Source organism: Pagrus major, chromosome 15 (assembly GCF_040436345.1).
Source record: "Pagrus major chromosome 15, Pma_NU_1.0".
NCBI classification, from domain to species: Eukaryota; Metazoa; Chordata; class Actinopteri; order Spariformes; family Sparidae; genus Pagrus; species Pagrus major.
In genome coordinates, this window is record NC_133229.1 from 5,741,302 (window position 1) to 5,761,754 (window position 20,453).

Consider the following 20,453-nt stretch of genomic DNA (forward strand, 5'->3'; position numbering starts at 1 on the left):
GTGGTGTTCACATCAATCGTACTCACTCATAGATACCAGCCACCTAAATATGCCTTATTATTTCATCAAGGTCCATAAATTATTCCCTGAGAAATGCTGACAAATACTCTATCTTGCAATGTTAAAAAAAAGTGAGAAAAACAATCCTGGATCCAGACCAAAATGTAATAGGGTTTATTCTGGTCCAAGGACCATCCTCCATCCAAGTTTTGTGGAAATCCATTCATTAGTGAGCACAATCCTTATCTTTATTGTATGAGTGTATCGGGCATCATAGAATCAATGTTCTGTTGTGAGAACAGAACACATTGAACTGTCATTGTAAAACATGATGCATGACTGTGGAGCTGCTGAACAACAGATACAGAGCCGCAGCGTCTTTAAGTGTATATAAACCCAAGAATGCAGCTGTCTCAACTCTGAAGCAAGGCCACGTCTTTATCGCTCGCTCCGAGATGGTGGCAGATATTGTCACACTACCTTATCTCAACTCAGGAATTGATGGCTATTTCATCGGCCACTTTTTCATTCACCGCTTACGGCAAAATGGATTCACTTTCATCATTATACATCTCTGAAGGACACAGTCACATTTCAGCGAGACATTAAAAGAAAATTTGCTCTCATCTCTGCTTTCATCCTCTTCTTTAAAGCATAACCTAAATAATAAAGGAGGACACAGAACGTCCTCTCGTCTCACTTTGACATTTTTTATTACAGGATGTGGGAGGGGGGACAAAAATTTCAAGCATTACACAGAAAATTTTACGAAGACAAATAACTGAGACTGAGTCCATGTTGTGATACAGAAAATGAGTTTTATTCTCATGTTAATGTCTCAACATACAAATCACATTCTTTTTAATAAAAGAAAAGTTCAATCAGTACCTGGCATCTAGACCCTTTCTAAAAATACAACTATTTCACGTTGTATCCCTCTGTCTCTCTCTCTGTCTCTCTCTAACATATGCTATCTACTCAGAAAAATAGTAACATTACAGTTTACTTCTGCTTACTCTTTTTTTAGCCCCATAGTCAAACTTGTGGACCAATTTTCCTTTGAAAAAACTGTGCAAGAATAGATCCCTTTTTAATAATTCAAATAAGAAGTGATCCTTTTTTGTTCTAATTAAGAATTAAAAAGGCCATCGATGAAATGAAAGGAACTGATGTGAGAGATAAAAACGTGAATTAGTTACAGTAGAAATTATAGTACCTTTTTTATCGTCAACTGGAAACCTAGGAACAGTTAAGTGTTTAAGGTTAACAGGTAAACAAGTGCAAAACAGAAATAAAAAGGATAAAGTTGCCTTAGTGGATTTTGGCACAATAAGATACAGGATATGCTTTTTTTTTTCTCGAGGAAGGGCAGAATATTTTTTTGTCAATATTTTTTGCTTCCTGAATAAAAAAATACAATTAAATAACAATGAAAAGTCACTAACATTTAAACAGATCAGAGGAAAATCCTTTAAGATATTACCCTGCAAAATTTTGCTTCATAGTGTCTCTTTTAATGAGTACATCGATAAGTGACTGACAACCAACCACGAGAAAACAAAAATAAACTAAAAAAAAAACAAAAACATGCTAATACCTGCTAAGACATGACTTAACCGCCAGACGTTCCTAGGCATATGACCTAGTGAAAATACATGTAATATATATTTATATATATATTTGTTTTTTTTCTCAGTTGTATCTGCATACTGTATATGTTATACTCTATATTGTTGTTAAATATATGTTAAAGAGATAGAATGATAGTTACACAGTGGTCTGTCTAGCCCTGGAGTGCATTCTGAGGAGTTAACCCGTTGGCCGCCTCTTCGGCCTACCCTCAAATCCTCGCCATTGTCATGCGCTCTACACAATACTGGTCTCAAATCAGCCCCCGAAATCATCTAGCCCCTGATGTGTGAAATGATGCATTGGATCCTCAAAGACAGACTCTTAAAAATCCTCTTAACGTTCTGGCTAGGTGATCAGGGGCTGGTTTCAGATCAGGCTTCTTCTCCGAAGGCACTTCCGAAAGGCCCATAAACTGTCCACACACCCAGCTACTATAGAAACACAATGCATAGAGCAAACATCGATGTGTTTTGAGTTGTCAGTAAGACCGCAGCTACATACTTCAAGAGGTTTGATGCTTTTTGCACATTTGTGATGAAAACATCACGTGAGGAATGTGATGTCTGATCCTGGCATTCCATTTCTATAGCATCGTACTCATGCTAACAAACAGCCGTGATTCAACTCAACTGAAATTGTCGTTACAACAGTCATTTCTCTCTCACAGTCACACACACACACTCACGCACGCACAAAAACAAACACACACACAATTAGTTGTCAGTCGTCGTCAAATGGGTGCATAATTCTAGGGAAAACCACGGATGGCATTTGGTACACGGGTGGGTCAGAGGGGGCTGAACTTCATTAGTGTTGAGGTTTGTGTACACACGGAGAGGGACACGCATTCAAGCAAATACTGAACACCAATAGTCAGACTTGTCTTTTGACTGTAAACGGACGCTTACTATGCAGCATTACAATACACCACCAGAGACCCTTAGGGAAGACTGAAGGAACTTTAACGCGGAGATCCAGTGCTACTAACCTGCTCCGCAAATAAAAAGGAGGCTCTGATTATAAATCATAACAAAAAGACAAAATAAAAAAATATCAATAATTTACATAACTAGCTTGCTGTAGTGTACCTATTGGTATAGTGTGAAAGGGTTAATTAGTGTTTGGGGGAATGGAGGTGAAAGCCGCAGCTTGCTGTAGTGGCAGCCAGTCTCCTCTAGGGGCAGCCGAGTGGAGTCCACAGGACTTTACTTTGTTCTTGATCAACTATAGTCATGATCTGAGTGCAAATGTACGGGAGGGTGCCGCCTTGGACAATACCTGCAAAGAGAAGGTCACTCTTTGGTTGATATTGTAAATACATATTATCCATGTTATACGTTTGTTTTTTGTTTTTTTAATGATGTTTTGATAGCATACGAACCTGTGAAGAACTTGCTGTACTCCTGCTCTATCTTCTGTGCACTTTCAAATTGCTCCTTGGAATGTTTTTGAGATACTTTGTCCCGCAGATAAACCGGATCTTTCTGCTCCCTGTGGAACAAAAAGGGGACATTCATCAAATACTGTAGAGGTATGAAACCACTTATCTGTCTTTTATTTTGATTAAGTCCAATTAAGATTTTATCAGCCAGTGAGGGAATCTTTTCTGAAAATCAGTCACAAAATAGGCAAACTTTGTCTGTTGTTCATTAGGTATTGAAATACTTCTTTAAAAGGGAAGACACTACAGGTAAACATTTGGACTAATAGATATCAACTTAACTTTACCAGTTGGTTACTTGCATTAGGGCAATTATTTTTTTGTATGAAATTTTTTCTGGTATTTTTTAATTCATCCTCTACACTCTTTCCCTGTGAATGTAGTATAAAAGGACTAAAACCTTGTTTCATTTTTGACAAACAAATGACAAATTAACCTTGTACCTTATACCTTAAACATGCAAATTGAGCTTAAATGCATATAGTATATTTGCAGAACAGAAATCTGAATATATTTTGGGATATTCTTCTTTTCCCTAATCTGATAGACGACATGATGTGAAAGCCCAAAATCTCAAAATGTATCTATGCAAGTGTTGTCACCTGTAGTGTCTCCCCTTAAATAGGTCACAATGTCTGATGAACCCTGGCACATCCTGGACATTTCTAAACATACAACAGACACCAAGTGAAGAAGAGATACAGCACTTAAACTGAAGGACTTTATTTTTAACACAAAGACAAAAACCGGAATGTTTCACCAGCTGTTTGGGATTATGCAAGAGTTTGTGGTGGGGTGGGGCGCTTTGACAGACACGCCAAAGGGTTCATGGTGAGATGAAGGCTTATTGCGCTCCATCCACACACATACATAGGGAGTGCATATGGCACTGTGCTAGGACAGTGTGGGCGGTTCAAAGAAACAATGAAGGAAGATGTTTGTGCAGGCTGCTACTTACTTGATCTGCTTGGCGTTTTTGTAGCGGACGAAGACAACTATTGGATAAATGTGAACGCTGTGGAGCCTTTCGATGGCGTGCGGGGCAATGTCGAGCAAACAGTGACAGCCCTGCATCCAAAAACAAAACAAAACAAAACATGACTTTAACAGGCAAACTTAATTGATTTAAAAGTCATGACAAACATTACATCCAGCCAAAGGACTGCAGTTGAAAAATAGCCAGCTGGCTAACACTGGCACGTGTACAGAGATGTTGATTACTGTGAGCTATGGTTTGGGAATAAATCACTAAAATGGACATTTGCTGTCAGGAGCAGGAATCTTGCTTTTCATTTATCGATATCTAAGACTGAAGTGCTGCGAGGCTGATAGCTTATCTTGGGCACACGCTGAGATAAAAAGACAAATTGAACCTACTTTATCTATTCTGATAAAATCTGAAGAGAATGAAAGGCACTGACTAAATACCTTATCTGTTATTTCCTTTATAGAAGCAACAGTGGTCACATCAAAATGGCCACTCCTGCGTTTGTAGTCGATGAAGAGGCAGTCTTTGACGCCCCTCTCGATGGCTTGCTGGGATGCCTTCATCACCTCTGCAGACGTGACAGAAAGAGTCGGAGTAAAGAAAACAGTCTATAGGACACGGCATGGATATTTCTAAAAGATGCAGTGTTAAAAAAACTAAAACAGTCCACCCATGTCTTCAACTTTGAAGTCGTATTTCGTTTAAGAGTTAACAAACAGCTATTAAGAACTTCGGTAAACCATTTGCTTTATTCGTAGGACTGACAAACATCTGGATGAGGTCGACTCACCCAGTACACATCTGCAGAACTTCCCGGGAGACTCTTTGACCAGCATCTCCTTGGCGGGGTCAGTAAGCGGTCCGAGGATGAGTACCGGTCGTGGAGAAGTGCACTCCACCTTCTGGACTCGCTGGTATGCCAGGCTCACACAGTCTGATGCAAACAACACACAGATCAGTCAGATATCATACGTTTTGCTGCTATTTTTCAATCCAAAACATCCAAACCGTTCCTCTCACCATCAAGGAAGGGGATGGAGTCTGTGCTGATGGCGTCCAGAGCCACCATCTCTTTGCTGTCTTTGGAGCTGCTGCGCTTGTGTTTCTGTTTCCTCCTGAAGAAGGATCTGCGGGCTGCCGCAGAGAGAGTCTTCCCGGAGTCTTCCTTCATTTCTGTCACGCTGTGTCTGCGGTAAAACTCTTGGTCCATCCTACACCACACATAAAAAAGATTCAACAAAGAGGAATCACACAGAAAATGGCTGCATGTGCATCAGCGTTAAAAAGGGCTAGGACTGTTTGATAGATGTCAGGAGAGAATGTGTGCATTAAGATGAGAGTTAAGGTTCATTTAGTTTAATGCTAATGACTCAAGCTTGGTTGGACAAAATAACAAATATAAAAATATAGGAGGAAATGTGTTATTTCAGAATTCAGTATTAGTATAGAAAGTATTATAAACATATAAGAAAAAGAAACTTGGGGTAAAACCTTTACAGGTCAGAAATTTCACAATAAGTAGGTGGTAATTACTCAGCATCATAATCAAAATTTCTTTGAAAATACCACAATAATGACTCAAAATGATTGAAAATGACCTTTTTCCATTTTCTTCCAACAAGCAATAAATAAATAACTGGTAATTTCTTAAATCATTTTTTCAGGACACTTCTGACTGGTTTCTGCTTAACTTCAGCTGATCATGCCAAACTAACTAATGTTTTTTGCTTGAACTTGAGTGAAGTGGTGTGAAGACATTATTTTTAGACTCAATAGGCAATTGAAACTTTTAAAATGGGAGATTAATCACTTGATTCTTGATTATGACGTTGTATTTGTCAGTAACTACTAATTTATGGTCGCTAACGATAAAAAATTCTAGGCCATTTAGTGTTGTTTCAAAGTTGGACTGATCTGCAGAAATGATACAAATCGGTGAAAATGTAAATAGTTAAAAAATGTACTTCAGTATTTATTGACCTGCAGAAGTTGGACGTTGTAAATTGTAAATGAAAATGACATGATCAGCAGAAGTTAGGCAGAAACCAGTTGGAAGTTTCCTGGAAATGTATTTATTTACTGCTTATTGTAAAATAGCAGAACATTCTTATTATATCATGTTGCTGTAATTTTCATTTAATCTGTAAAATGAAGTGTAACCAAATGTTGTTCAGTAGCATTAATGCATGTCTGCAGAGTCACACGATCAGAGGATGACAGGACTGAGCATTAAGGACAGTCCACAACATATGGAAGAGAAGGGACATTACATACGATGCCTACATTTGTAGCAGTATGGTGTAGATTGTTGCCACAGCTGTTACAAACTGTCTGCTAAAATGTAGGTGTGTAAGCGTGCGCTACATTCTCCACCCACATGTACTTGCTGGGGATCTGCCCCCTCTGGATCTGCTGCGCGTTCTCATCTAGCTGCCAGGCCATCCAGGTCCCGAAGCTGCCCTTTGGTAAAGACTCATCCACGAACAGGATGTCATCCTTCTTAAAACTGAGGTCCCCCTCGGCCTCCCCCACCCGGTCGTAGAGTGCTCTGGTGGGGAGGGAGAGACAAAGATAGATGGGGAGTTAAGCAGAGCAGGGCAGGACGAGGGAGAATAAAGTTGATAAAGTGAAAAAGGAGGTGAGATATCAGACGAGAAAGGTGTGAAGGGGAAAACATAAAGGATCAGGGAGATAGAAAGGAAATGTAGAGAAATCTATTGACAGAACAGGCCTTGCTTGCCTCCTGTTGGAGCCTCATAAGTCACTGCCGAGCAGCCTATCTGTGACAGCCAGCCAGGCTGAGTGTATTAACTGCCGATGACATCACAAGCCCGCTTGCCTATATGACAAGTGACTGCGGCAGCTGCAGTAAAACGCCCCAACAGGCTCCCAACAATAAAACGTGACTATTTTAGCTCTTCATTTTCCATCCATATACAATGTATTTCTAACAGCCTGGAAAACACCCAGCGCTAAAACGGACACAGTGTTGGGTCTGGTGTGTAGTGAGCAGAGAGATTAGATAACCTAAATTTGTGGTGTGATTAGCATCATTGCAGTCACACAGTGGATCTGGGACATAATTGGTTAGATGAGAAAGATTCCAGCTTGTCCAAGGGGCGCTCCAGTGGTGGTTCTATATATAGCGGCAGCACGGACAAAGATGAGGCTGCATGGGGAAAATTAGTGCGGTGCTTTCACAGAGCTGTATCACATTAACGCCCAACAACATGATCCATGTGCGTGTGTATATATGCATGTACCTAATATAAAAGCCATCTCCGGGGACGTCTTTGAGCATGGTGAAGTCATCTGGACGATGCTGCACCTTGAGCGTGACCGTCTCCGCAGGCTTCAGCATCTCCACGTACGCCTCTTCTGCCGTCTTATTCTTCATATTCACCGAGTTGTACTGAAAGACAAGAGATGACGAGGAGAGAGTGAACTTCAAACCATGAAAAATAAGAAACTCTGAGTGAAATCTGAGCGAGTGTTTACGCTCCTCTGTGAAATCATTTGCCGTGCCGGTGAAGGTTCCACTAGACTACATTTCCTCCGAGCTTTCAGCCGTATTAAAGTGTCGCAGTATTGATTTGTGCCATGTATGTGCGGAAGAAAACAAACAGGATGGAAGATTGAAGGACAGACTGATGCTGCGCGGCCTGATGACAAAGCTGCGTGGCAATTCAGATAGCAGGCCCTTTGTGGCGGAGGGCTGAGTGGGAGCATGCCAGGAATCGTCTATTATGAGTTTGCGGTGCTCTGGATAGATCAGCAACGTGGAGCGAGAGCGGACGTAGATGGGGAGAGGATCAATGAAGAACAATGACAGGCAGGAAAGAAATGCCAATGCCTTCTGTCTGGGCTCAAGTCTACCATATAAGATGTTGGAAAGCTTGGTGTGCTGTTAAAGAGTTTAGTTTTTAGATCTCTTCAAAAAACTGATATTTACACCTACAACTGTTTACTGCCTTACAAAAATCAACAGCTACTCCATTTGTGAAACTGAATAAAACTCCCACTTAAAAAGATCTGTCTCTGCAGTAACTCAAGAATCAAAAACCTACATAAATCATCACCTGTTGCACGGTGTATTGCAGTGTCTGTGCATTATAACAACTATGAGGCAATATATTGTATGTATGCACATGTGTTTGAGTCCGTACCTCCAGAATGAGGTCCCCAGGTAGCAGCCCATCGGAGCCTCTGGCAGGACTGTCCTCATCCAGGCTCTCTATGTAGACGCCCCGTAGGTTCCCTCCACAGAGCGTGACTCCCACCTCCACCCCAGGCCTGCGCACCGTCACAAGCCGTGGCTCAGCCATCTTCCTGCCGCCCTCAGACGGCATTCTACAGGACAACGGGTGGTCCGTTAGAGCAGCGTGTCTACAGGTATCAGACGCTTAAATCTAAAGGTTTTTAAAGCCTTCGCAAGATCATTTTTAACTAAACTTATGACTGATTTTCAGACAAATCATCTTATTCAAGCATTGCAGGCAAGAATAAAGGTAAGTGTGCAGAGGTAGGTTTTATGTAGGAATATGCTTATTTAATGACTGATATTTATAAAATTGAATTGAAGACATTGAAGACATTTTAAGGACCTGCAGACACTCTGTAGAGATTTTCAGAAGTGTAATGGTGTGGCACTGGGGAGAGAATTTCTCTCATACCAAATACATTATGATGATGGGGTGTTTTCCTTCTTTTTATCAATGTTTGTGTAGCCCATTACCTGATGAAATTTCTGGGGCTGGTAGTGGGTGTGGTCTGCTTGGAGGAGGGAGTGAGCGTGCCCTCGTCCTGTTCGCTGAGTGTATCGATGGTGGAGTGATTGTCGGGGGTGGCGGCTCCGCTACCCTGGGGAGTTGACTGAGTGCTGACTGGCTCCAGGCGGGAGCTGCAAAAAGTGAAAAATAGGAAAGATTTGGCTCCATCAATAAAATTACATTACACAAAGCTTCAGATTTAATGCACGTCACTGTAGAGGAATTACTCAAATGGCTTCCTGATCATCTGGGCATGTCGAACAGCTTTATCATTCTGACCCATTCCATAAATAGCTCAACTAGAAAGTGATGCAAGATGCAGGTTTTCCCATTTGCTCCCTTGTTCTCTGCTTTGTTAGAGCTATGTGAAGTTTTACATGGTTAGTATTATTTGTCACAATAACCAATCAACTCTAATTCAGAGAAATCTTATCAAAAACCTATGTTATTTGTTTCCATTATAAAATGAATAGAAGCTGAAATTCTTTGGCTCTCAAAATATTGGTAGCAGATTCTAACATTTGTTGGGCTCATGCACATTGTTAATATTTAAAGAGGAACAGCTATACAGTTAATTACATCTTTATACTTAGCACCTGGGTGAACAACTGCTGTTCAGAGATTCCTTTATGTTCATTCGGCAAAAAAAAGTGTGAGTGCAATGAAAATGTATCATCTGGCATTAAAAAAACCAACAACTTCTTACAGATGCATTTACAGGACACCTGGCCGCATCAAACAATATAAATATCCATGTAATTCTTTAACTGAAACACTTACTGAGAACTGATTCAGAAATCAGTCAAGTAGCACACCTGAGAAACAAACTCCACACTGGAACATCTCCTGTTTATTACTACATGAATCATCACGTTACCTGGAGCGAGAGTGGTTGCCCAGCTGGTACATGTGTGGGTTGTACTGGGCCATTATGGTGATGGTGTCACACTGCTGGCCGATGATGAGACGAGCTTGCTGCTCTGTAGCGTTCCGCAAGTTGATGCCATTGTACTAATAAAGGAAGAGAAGTCTGATTAGGGAGAGAGTCTTAGACAGATGAAATTTAGCTAGTAGCTAATTCTGGTACGGCTGAGAGCCGTGCACTGTCCCTGTTAAATGAACAAACAAATAAATAAATAATAAAACAATATGTGCCCACTGCCCAGTCCATTCATGGGTTTAGGTCATTAGAAGTAATTGGTGAAGAAGATACTCATGAGAGTAGACAAAGGATTTGTTTTACATCCATTTTTCAAGTCTCAGAAAAAGAGTGCATGCTCCATCTTCTAAAAGATCAGACAGCCATTACTTGCCTTGCAACACTGGTAGTCCTGTTTGCAATATAGATGTGCCAAAGCAATGAATGATTACAATGAATATGTAATGATTACATATGTGGATATGTAATATAACTAATTCATATTAATGAGTTTTTTGTTTTCATCTAAATAATGCATGATGCAGTCATTCTCAACACATCATTATACTGAACAGTTACAGGTCAATGGGATGTGATTTCATCTTTAACCTAGTGACCTTTAAGCTTTACCTAGTGATAAAAGGGGAAACAAGTCTGGACAAGATTTCCATGATTGTCTTAGAAACAGATATGTTAACAGATGGATTTATGACTCTTTTATGTTTTTTGAATTACTGTAAAAAATGGCCAGTGCACATTGCTCTAGAGCAGGCAACTTACATCATGGCCTGGGTGTTTAAAGTTCCCACATTTTGCTGTTTTTCAGGTTCATACTTTTATTTTGGGCATCTATCTGTCTGAACACTTTGTGAACACTCTCTGCTCTGATTGGTCAGCTCACACAGACCTCAGCAGGCACAGCACACTGCATTTTCACATAAGCTCTGCTGGTGATTTTTCAACCACGGCTATGCTGGGGGCATTAATGAGGACGGTGACTGTATAGTCGTGACATCACAACCTTACACAAGTCCTGACAGCCCAGTTTAAAAGGCACCAATTCTAATTAGGGGCTGTGTGGATTTCTCCGTGGACTGAGCGTTCTGATACTTTCACAGTATTTATAGAGCACCTAGACCTGCTAAATAATCAAAAAAGACAGGAAATCTCACAATATGCGACCTTTAATGGGGTTGGGTCCACAACCTTATGGGGTACTTGCTGGTTAAGTCTTGGTAGGATAAATTCACCTCCTACTCCGTTTTTCTTTTTTTCTTTTAACTGAAACGGTGTGCCACCCACAAGCAGAGTATTTGCCCTCTTGTAGAGACACTGCAACAGAATTTCAGCTTGCACAGCCATTTTATATTTAGTGAAAACACCCTTTAATTAAATGGATTTCAATATTAAAATACTGGGAACTGTGACAACACTAATGAATACAGTCTTCCAAAAAACAGAATTAAAGTGTTGTTGTCAGCAGAATGACTGAGCCTTTGACGGAATCATGTATTAAGTCAGTCATATTAATCAGTTATAGACTACTCCTGAATTTTTCTGCTCTGACAGGCATCTGGTATTGCATTTGTATTCATGCTGATTGAAGCTGTGAGCTTTCCCACATGCAGTAGGTTGTTCATACCTCCAATAATTGATCTCCATACTCCAGTCCTGCCTGGTGGGCGATGCTACCTCCAGTAACTTTAGAGACAAAGATCCCTCCGTTCTCCCCACTGACGATGGAGATGCCCAGAGGCTCCGCACCTTTGTGCACGATGACATTGCGGGGTTCCTCCAAGTATGGCCTGGTGGGAAGGAGAAATGAGTATAAATGAAAAGCATCCAAGAAAAGCGGTTACAGGATACCACGCAGGATCAAGTTGAGAGGGTGTGGTGATGGACTGACCAACTTATTTACAGCTCTGGAGAGTTAGTTGCTACCCAGGCTTTTGCTTCAAAATCATATCTGGTCAGAATTATAAAAATCATCAATAGAAAGAAGAAGCTGTCCCCTCCCCAGGCCTGTAAATTGATCATCTGCACGCCTGGCTTAACAGAAGAAACTGGACTTGTTTGGAGTACAGGGAGAGTGTGTGCAGCATCATAAAAAGCACAGGCAAGTGAAATCCCTTCACATGAAGGAGATTTGCATGAACTTTGTGGGTCTTCATAACAAGTTGGCTTTGGACATGGCAGACAGTTCTATGAAGGCAGATAAGAAGAATGGATTAGCAGCCAGAGACGAGGGTAAACAGAGTGGTGGTGTACAAACAAGACCATGACCCTGAAGCTCCAGGCTGAATAATAACAGTAATAATAATAATACCATTGCATAACATACATACTGCACGCTAAAGGGTGACTTTAATATACACATGCATATCGGCCATGTCGTCATCAGAGGGCATGGACGCTGCATGCAATATCTGAGGTTCAAGTGGGTTTTCCGACATGGAGGGAGACAAGTGCAGACATATAAACATAACACTGTACCTTTGAAGTTCAGCAAGTGTAGCTAATCCCATCTTTATAGTGTGCTTCCTAAGGCACTGACACTGTGGCATGCAAATGACTAGCAATCTAATAATCAAACCACACTCTTGTGGAGGGAAAAAAACATCACAAATTCTCCTTTTGCATTCTTGCTCTTCTGTGTTTTCTACCCAACTGCACTGAAGCATGGGAACGACGTGAAGTCAGGGGAAGGGTGGAAGGGGGGGCATTCCCTTGATTTTAGCACTTTGAGCGAGAACGAACCTGAGGCTCCTGAGAGAGGAGAACCTTGGCCTTGCAGCCAGAGGAATCCTTAGAAAAGATCGGTTACGGTAAAGAGATCTGGAAGCGGAGGGTTGCAGAGAGACAGGCAGGAGGAAGATAAAGAGGAGAATGGAGGACAGATATCATACAGAGACAGCAACAGTGAGAAAGACTGAGAGGTGTCAGTGACACAAAATGGGACAGAAATGTTGAAAATTCCCCAGCAGATCATTGCTTCTCTCTCTCGTTCTTAAAAGGCTTCTGATAAAGTATTAAAAAGAGTTTTAATAGGATTTCAATCTGAATTTCAATGAGGGATTGCACAGCTATGACCGTTATAGACCTGTTGCCTGGCAACGCCTTTTGAAATAGCCTAGGAGGATCCCAGAGGGCAGATGTAGGCCATATAGTAGCTGCCTCTGAAGTGATCCTTAAAATCATTCTCTCCATCATTCGCCCAACATCTACACCATCAGTAGAGCCATCCTCTCAGTGTCCCACCAGTTTGATCAACTGGACGATGATCTGGTTAATACTGCGAACAGGTCAGCTGTGAGAGGCAACTTTCAGTTTTTAATACCAGATCAGGAAATTTGGTCAAAAATATGTGAGAAAATGAATTTGCAGCAGCGGACAGTATCACGATAGCGCCCAGATGTCATCCAGCTGGGCATGGACAGCACTGTTATATTGCTTTTAACCCTCTAGACCCCAGTAGACTCAGTTCACTGCAAACACTAACTTAAAATAGCATTTTCCTACTCAATCCAAACAAACATCTATCTCAAAAAAAAGAAAGACATTGACAATCACAACTTGTTAATTATTATTATTATTTGTTAATTATTATTTAAAACCTCTTCTTTTATTCACCTAATGGCACAGGTAGATTTTTAGACCAAATTTGACGCTTTTAAGAAACACCAGAAAAATAACAACAAATAGAACTAAAACTGTAAAGAACTATGAAGGAATGCATCTCTGTCTACCTAAATGAAGAGACAGTAATTTCATAAAGAAGACGAGATCCCCAACCTTTCCTTCACATTCTGACAACAAAACAAATTCTTTACTGAATAAAGCTCTAAATCAAAAATTAATTCAAATCAATTAATTATAGTAAAAGTAATTTTATATCTCACAATGACTCTATATACTCTATATATATTTATATGTGGAAAAGTCACCGCAACCCAGTCGGTGCTCCCTATTGAGTCTTTGGTAAGCTTCCCCCGAAAAACAGCGTCCCTCTCCCACAGTGAGAGACAGCCAGGTCCCACCGTTTACTGAAGGTGATTATGTGATGCGATTTTGAGCCAAAAATTTGAACACCATCTTTGTCACTATTCACGATGCTTGGAAGGTCAGGATCTCAATCGTAACAAAGAAACTACAGCATCCACAAGCAGAGACATTTTTAGATTTACAAGAGGAAAAGAAACCACAGATCTCAACATTACAAGTTTATTTCTGGTTCTGATTATTGATGAAACCATCTACTATGCAAAGGTCAGGATTTTTTTTCCCGTGTTTAATACACTCTCAGGCGCTATAGTGGGTCTGGAAGGTTAAAGTGTTTTGTCTGTGAGCAGTCGTTTTCATCATACCTGTCTTTCCTGCGCTCCCCTATGGGCACAGGGCTGACTGAGATCCGAGGTAAAGTGGAAATGGAGCCTTGTGATTGGCTGCTGGCGAACGAGGATGTCTCCAGATTGAGTGGTGATTGTGGAGGAGTGATGAGACTGGGACTGCTACACTCAGAGTGTGAGAGGGAGCCTGGATTCAGGGGAAGAATAAGACAGATTAAGATGACATTTACATCTCACATGAAGACTTTAATCTGATTATAACTGCATTCACACCATTCTGTGATACACAGAGCTTTTATGTAGGACAGTAAACACCTCGTCTTACTTGTCCTACATCCAGAAATATCCTAACACTTCATTTTCACGCTCAATGTAAAAAGATATGGCTCTAACTACCTGAGGAGGAGCTCTGAGTAATCAGATCTTGAATTGCCTGGAGACTATTTACAACTGGACACATTCTTTTTTTGTCTAAACACTATCTGACCACTTAGGATGCGTCATAATTTGGTGGTAACCAAAGACTAAAGACTCTGACAGGCTCAAACTCAGGTGTTTAAATGAGATTTCAATTTCATCTTTCAATATCAAAGTGGCAGCTGTTTTTCTTCTGCCGGTTCTGAAAAACCTCAATTTAAAACTTTCATCTTGCAACTCAGTGAACCTGACAAAGTAAAACCTGGGGGTCATGACTTGAAAATGATGGCTGGACCCATAGCTGCTGGTTTGCAGTTTGACCTCAGGTGCTTGAGTATTTTAATACCAGTGTGGTGAGTGAGAGCGGTACCTCTGTCTGACCCCAGCATGGAGCGGGGGTAGCGGGGAGTGGAAGGGATTTTGATCCTCTCTGTGCGGTACTGGACATTATTGGAAGAACCTGGCAGAGGGATGAGATGATACAGGAATGAGCGCTGTGACATAATATTCAAAAAGAGACAAAAGGGACATCGAGTCTGTGACCTTTAAGTGTGTGTGTGTGTGTGTGTGTGTGTGTGTGCTTGCGTGCGTGCGTGCCAGACTGACCGAGCCGTGCGCTGGAGGGCAGTGAGTTTGTACCGTGTGAGGCTCTGCTGCTGCGTGACGAAGAGGATTCAGAGTAGTCGCCTGCGCGCTTCTGCTGGCTCAGGTCCAGGCTCAGACGACCCTGGTGTTGTGGGCTGCAAAAGCCAAAAAAAAAGAAGAAAACATGCCTTAGGAAACACTAATTATGGATACAATGCTTGCAATTATTTGAACATTCATGATATTGTAAAAGTCCAGAGTTAATTAAATCGATGGGCTAAGCCAAATCACAGCGGCACAAAAAGAGCAACAGCAGGAAATTATTTTCAACCAAACCCGAAATTTAATTATGTAATTTTGCCTTTGGGAAACAGGCTAATTAAAAAATATTAGTCATCGTAACAAGCCGGTCAGAAACAGACAATTAAAGAGCCTGTGACGTAACCGCCGGTCTTAAAAAGGGGGGTCGAGGAAAGGTGAGTGTGAAAATGAAGAGTAACCTGGTGTGGGTGTGCTGGTGACATATCTGGGAGGCGACTGATGGACAGTTGCTGGTATGAACGCGGTGGCTGCGCACGGTGTACACTGGATTCCTCATCACAGCCGTCACAGCGGGGCAAGGGGACAGACCCCGGTGGGCTGAATCTGACAGAGCATAGACACACCGCCATGTTAGAGAGGGGGGGAGTCTATGATTATGGTGAGAGCAGGAGTTTATGTAAGCGTCGGAGAAACTCACTGGGAGGTAGGGTGCCGTTGTAGACTGTGGGGACGAAGCCGACGCTGTGCCTATGGGAGCGGCTCGGGGAGGAACGCAGCATGTCCCTGGGCTCTGGTGAGTGCTCGTCGTTAGAGTAGCTCTGTGATGAATGACAGAAATAAACGGTTACCATTTCACCCCCTGCAGGGTAACAAAACACCATTATGTCTTGGGAGAAATTCTCTACCCTACCAGACAAGTACCATATGAGAAAAATGACAGAATGAACATCCCACACTGGTAAAATGAACATTTATCCCCCCGCTGCATTCTCCTGTGTGTGTCGGGGGCCTGAGGACGTAGCCAGGCATGGCTGTCTGAGCCCCAGGCACTGACTCAGCTCCTGGGTCTGGTGGCTGTGCCGGTGCAGAGGCATCAATCACTCCGACACGCTGGCTAAGAGGCAAGTCCCAGAGGCATTACTCTGACGGGGCTGTAAATTCTATTACAAAATGGATGCTTTGGCCCACTGGGATGATTTGAAATGTTGGTCCTGTTCTGAATTCAAACTTAAATGCATCATGTTCTCATATCTTTATCAGAGAAGCTTCTAATCAAACTTCCGTAAATTGGATTTTAGAGGAGGATATGCACAACATAAATTTTTGTTTGTGGCCTTAAATGCACTCACTTGGAAGGTGGGAAGAGTGATGGTCTGGGGGGTCATCCTACGTCGAAGAGCGGGAGCAGATTTAGGACGCGGCCTCTTCACCTCCGGCTCCTCCCCTCTAGTTCGGCCAATGTCCTCGTCACATGACTTCCTCGAAGTCAGGACCTTGCCATCGAGGAAATAGTGGTTTCCGTTCCTGTCTCTTTCTCGCTCGCTCCTATCTCTGCTCTCCCCTGCTGCCATGGAGATGGCAGCCTCTCCCTTGCCGTCTGAGGTGATGGTGCAGTCGGAGGCAGAGCTGCTTTGATGCTTGTGTTTGAACTTAAAGGAGTCACTGCGGGTAGGCGGGGTGGGAGGGGTTGGGGTCGGGGTGGATGAGGAGGAGAGGGACTCTGTCTTTGAAGGCTGTGGGGAATGGGAAGATGCCGCGGCAGCCGTGGCTACTGCTGCAATCTGATTGGCTGCCATGTACTCCATCTTAGAGGAAGGTGTTTCGGGGCGTTTGAAAGTGTCTGGGTCAAAGATGGACTTCCTCTGCTTGGGTGATTTGTAGATGGAAAGCTGGGCTGCTGCCGTGACTGGACTAGTGTTATCTGGTGCGACTGACATGCCTCCCACCATCATCTTGGGCCACGTGCCCCCGCTGTGCTTCTTCTCCAGGGTTGTTTCCATTGTGATGCAGTCTGAGGCAGAGACGGGGTCAAAGGGCAAGGAGGAAGGTGCCTTGTTGTACGGACAGCACTCCTGGAAAGCACTGGGCCCATAACGACCAGTGCCCAAGTCTGAGGCCGGCCGAAGGCCAGTGGCGTGGAGGGAACCTGTGGAGAACGGCTTGCTGATGTCGCCGTACACCTCGTCAGATTCACCTCTGACCTTCCTCCTCTCCCCAGAGATGCTACTTGTGCTGGTGCTTCCAACATCAGGGCAGAAGATGTCAGTCTGTGTGGAGCTGTTGTGTTTGAGGTTGCGGCTGTTCCGCGAGTGGATCTCAGACAGGTGAATGCGCCCGTTGGACTTCTCTGATGACTCACGCAGACTCTCAAAGATGTTCTGGCCTGATGTGCTATGAGGGAAGAACTGTGAGGAGGGTAGAAGAAGGAATTAGCCACCAAATGATACGCTGGCAAATGAACTGGTCATAGGGTGTCACAATTCTCTTAATCCCTGATTTTGTATTTCATTTTTAATTTTAATTTTTTTACAGCACTAATGGCTATGAAATAACTATTATACCTAGTCATTTACATTTTCAAATTCTTCTTTAAAACATAGGGGTATTTCACAACAACTTGACTTTATCCAGGTGGCTTTTTGGGGGTTAGGGTTAGGCAAGTTCAAATAATAATCATCAAAAATAAAGAATCCAGAGTATCTCGAATATGTCTTGATAAACCTTCTTGCCAAACAAATCAATAAAGGATCTCTGGTACTGTCATCAGTTCTGTGCAGTTTGTTTTTTTCCACCATGAGTAAAACCGCTTCCCAAGCAAATCAATAAAGGATCTCTAAAAAGTAAAATAAAGCCAGCATCTTCAATGCTGTCGGAGTTACTCTGAGTACCAGATAGGGGTGGAGAGAAAAAAATACCGGGACAATTGCCCAAAGCTTTTGATTTTGATGCTTGAAATTGAAAGCTTGAATTTAAATCGTGACGCCCCTAATTGGTAATGTGTTAGATAATCCAGTTGAAGTTGTAAAACTGCTATGTAGGGCATGCAAAAGTAGAAAGAAAGGTTGTAAAGAGTTTCGGCACAGGTGAAGAAGAAAAGGAGCTCAGAAAATGAGACGAGTTTGGCCCACCTTCATGAGAGAGAGGCTGAGAGAGTCCCTGCAGCTCCTCAACAGAGCCTCACACTCTGTCACAGATTTGTTATCCAGAGCAATGCCATTTATCTGGGGAGTAGAGAAAGACATTGGAAATAAGGACAGGTCCTTCAGCACTGAAGCAACGCACGTTCGTCTTTTTGATCCTCCTCTGAGGCGTGTGTGCATGTCTTGGGTGGCAGTATTATTAAAATAGATGCACATCTATAAACACGTACAGGTGACATATCTCCTGAACATGAGCGTGCCGGGGGCCTGAGATGCATCTCACTCTGCTGCGGCATGGAAACCACAAGAAATCTAGGCCAGCACATTTCAGTCTGAAGAAGACTCACGCTGCAATCCGCACATTTCCATCACAATGGTCTCGACTTGAGAAGAATCTTTTTTCTCAAATGGTCGGAGATATTAAAGGGCAAAGTGAGTGATATATTATGGCAGAGACTTATTAGAAAATGAGAGAAGAACTTTCTGCTTCAACCTAGAACACGTCTGAGACGCTTTAATCCAGAATCTCTGATCTCACCTCCGAGCCAAGGAGTGCAGCTAACGACATCCAATTGCATCCCATGCATATTTCATTGCAGATTCAGCACTCTGGACTCTTTTTTGCATTTAAGCATTTAATAAGTTATATATAACCCGATACACTGATGTGATTAACATCCACAAGGGCATGATAAAATACGATACTCTCCCACGATTGAGATCTCTTAGCACATCATCTGTACTTACCATTGCTAATTGTGGTTGCAGCTGAGCTATCATCTGGCATATCAGTTCCCTGGCTACATGGAGGAGACGGCTATGCTGCTAAATGGTGAGCGGAGATATCTAAGTCCTCTAGGATTTAAAAGGTAATGCAGAGATTTCATGCTTATTTTAAACTAGCAGGGGAGTTAAGATTGCTGCAGCTCCTGGCCCTATTAGGGTCACTTTCTGAATGACTGAGATGCACGGTTCCATTTCTGGTATTTGCCTTTTGTCCTTCTTTCCCTTGAGTGGGAGAATATTGCAGCTGTGTGTGTGCGAACACAGCTCCACCTAGCCCTGTAGAGCTGCAAGTTTCTGGAGGATTTAATCAAAGCAGGAGACTTTCCTATTTCGACTTCACATACTTAACTAAATCCCACCTTATCTGGGAGTTTGGAGTGTGGATACTAAGGCCTGGATTAGAAAGCCAAAGGCACCTGTGTGAGCTGTGCTGAGGTTGATGTGGAGGAAGGCAGTATAAAAAAAGAAATTTAAAGAGGATTTCTAACAGGCACTCACAGCGATCAGTCTGTCCCCCACTGTGAGAGAACCTTCTCTGGCTGCTGGACTGCCCTGGACGATGGCGGTGACGTAGACGCCGCTCTCCAGACCAATCCCACTGTCTGAGGTTGAGAAGAGAACAACAAGAAGCATAAACTACCAGACGGCATTTAAATCTATTTATAAGCAGTCTAAATAATGTAGCACTCTGATGCACCTTTGTGTCCCACGAGGTTGATGTGAACGGGAGTGACAAGCCTTCCTCCCAGAGACTTCCTTCTTCGTACCACCATGTTGATCAGCCCTCCGCCGTTAAGCACAGCCTTCACCACCTGCTTCCTGTCCTTATTGGTCAGGTCCATGTCGTTGATCTTCAACAACCAATCATTCACCCTGGAAACACAAAGAGGATGGATGATGAGGCACTTGATAAACAGTTAGGCCAGAAAAAGGGCACATGATAGCTTCTTGAGGCGTACCTTAACCTTCCATCTGCGATACTTCCTTTGTCCACCCTTGTAACAAATATCCCACAATCCCCCGGTAAATACGGATCATTTACCCCTTCAGCGATATCAAACCCAAGTGCCTTCAAATCCATGTCATCCTGTAAAAAAGCCAATAATATAAATGTCAGTAAAGTCGCTCATTTTGACAAACTTATTTCGATATCATCAAAGTTTTGGCAGTCTTTAGAGCTCTGCTGGTGCTCAGCAGACTGGCGTGTCACCAAATCACTCTCAGTAATAAAAGCTGAGCACTGCTCTTACCCTGTCCTTCTCAAACTCCACCACCTCTGTCTCCCACTCCAGGGAGTCCGTGTCGATGGCTGAGTCGTGAGAGCTGTGGGCCATTAGCTGACAGAAGCGGGCCTCCTTCTCCAGCTGGCTTTCCATCTTCTCCCTTAA

At 42.6% G+C, this 20,453-nt stretch overlaps 1 protein-coding gene across 1 annotated transcript in view; it reads right to left on the reverse strand.

Annotated features, from left to right (window-relative positions):
• Positions 1–798: 798 nt before the first annotated feature.
• Positions 799–20,453, reverse strand: part of dlg5a (discs, large homolog 5a (Drosophila)) — a 41,002-nt gene continuing 21,347 nt past the window's right edge. Inside the window, exons 11-33 of the mRNA XM_073481821.1 lie at positions 20,316–20,448; positions 20,025–20,152; positions 19,763–19,938; positions 19,564–19,667; positions 18,268–18,360; positions 16,489–17,544; positions 15,837–15,957; positions 15,598–15,742; positions 15,119–15,252; positions 14,883–14,972; positions 14,114–14,282; positions 11,392–11,554; positions 9,708–9,841; positions 8,797–8,961; positions 8,228–8,411; positions 7,325–7,473; positions 6,439–6,609; positions 5,082–5,272; positions 4,852–4,995; positions 4,502–4,629; positions 4,032–4,141; positions 3,014–3,123; positions 799–2,910 (exon numbers count right to left, since the gene is read on the reverse strand). Of these exons, the coding sequence (XP_073337922.1) occupies positions 2,807–2,910; positions 3,014–3,123; positions 4,032–4,141; positions 4,502–4,629; positions 4,852–4,995; positions 5,082–5,272; positions 6,439–6,609; positions 7,325–7,473; positions 8,228–8,411; positions 8,797–8,961; positions 9,708–9,841; positions 11,392–11,554; positions 14,114–14,282; positions 14,883–14,972; positions 15,119–15,252; positions 15,598–15,742; positions 15,837–15,957; positions 16,489–17,544; positions 18,268–18,360; positions 19,564–19,667; positions 19,763–19,938; positions 20,025–20,152; positions 20,316–20,448 (4,102 nt within the window). The 3' untranslated portion in view covers positions 799–2,806. The remainder of the gene's footprint in view (positions 2,911–3,013; positions 3,124–4,031; positions 4,142–4,501; positions 4,630–4,851; positions 4,996–5,081; positions 5,273–6,438; positions 6,610–7,324; positions 7,474–8,227; positions 8,412–8,796; positions 8,962–9,707; positions 9,842–11,391; positions 11,555–14,113; positions 14,283–14,882; positions 14,973–15,118; positions 15,253–15,597; positions 15,743–15,836; positions 15,958–16,488; positions 17,545–18,267; positions 18,361–19,563; positions 19,668–19,762; positions 19,939–20,024; positions 20,153–20,315; positions 20,449–20,453) is intronic.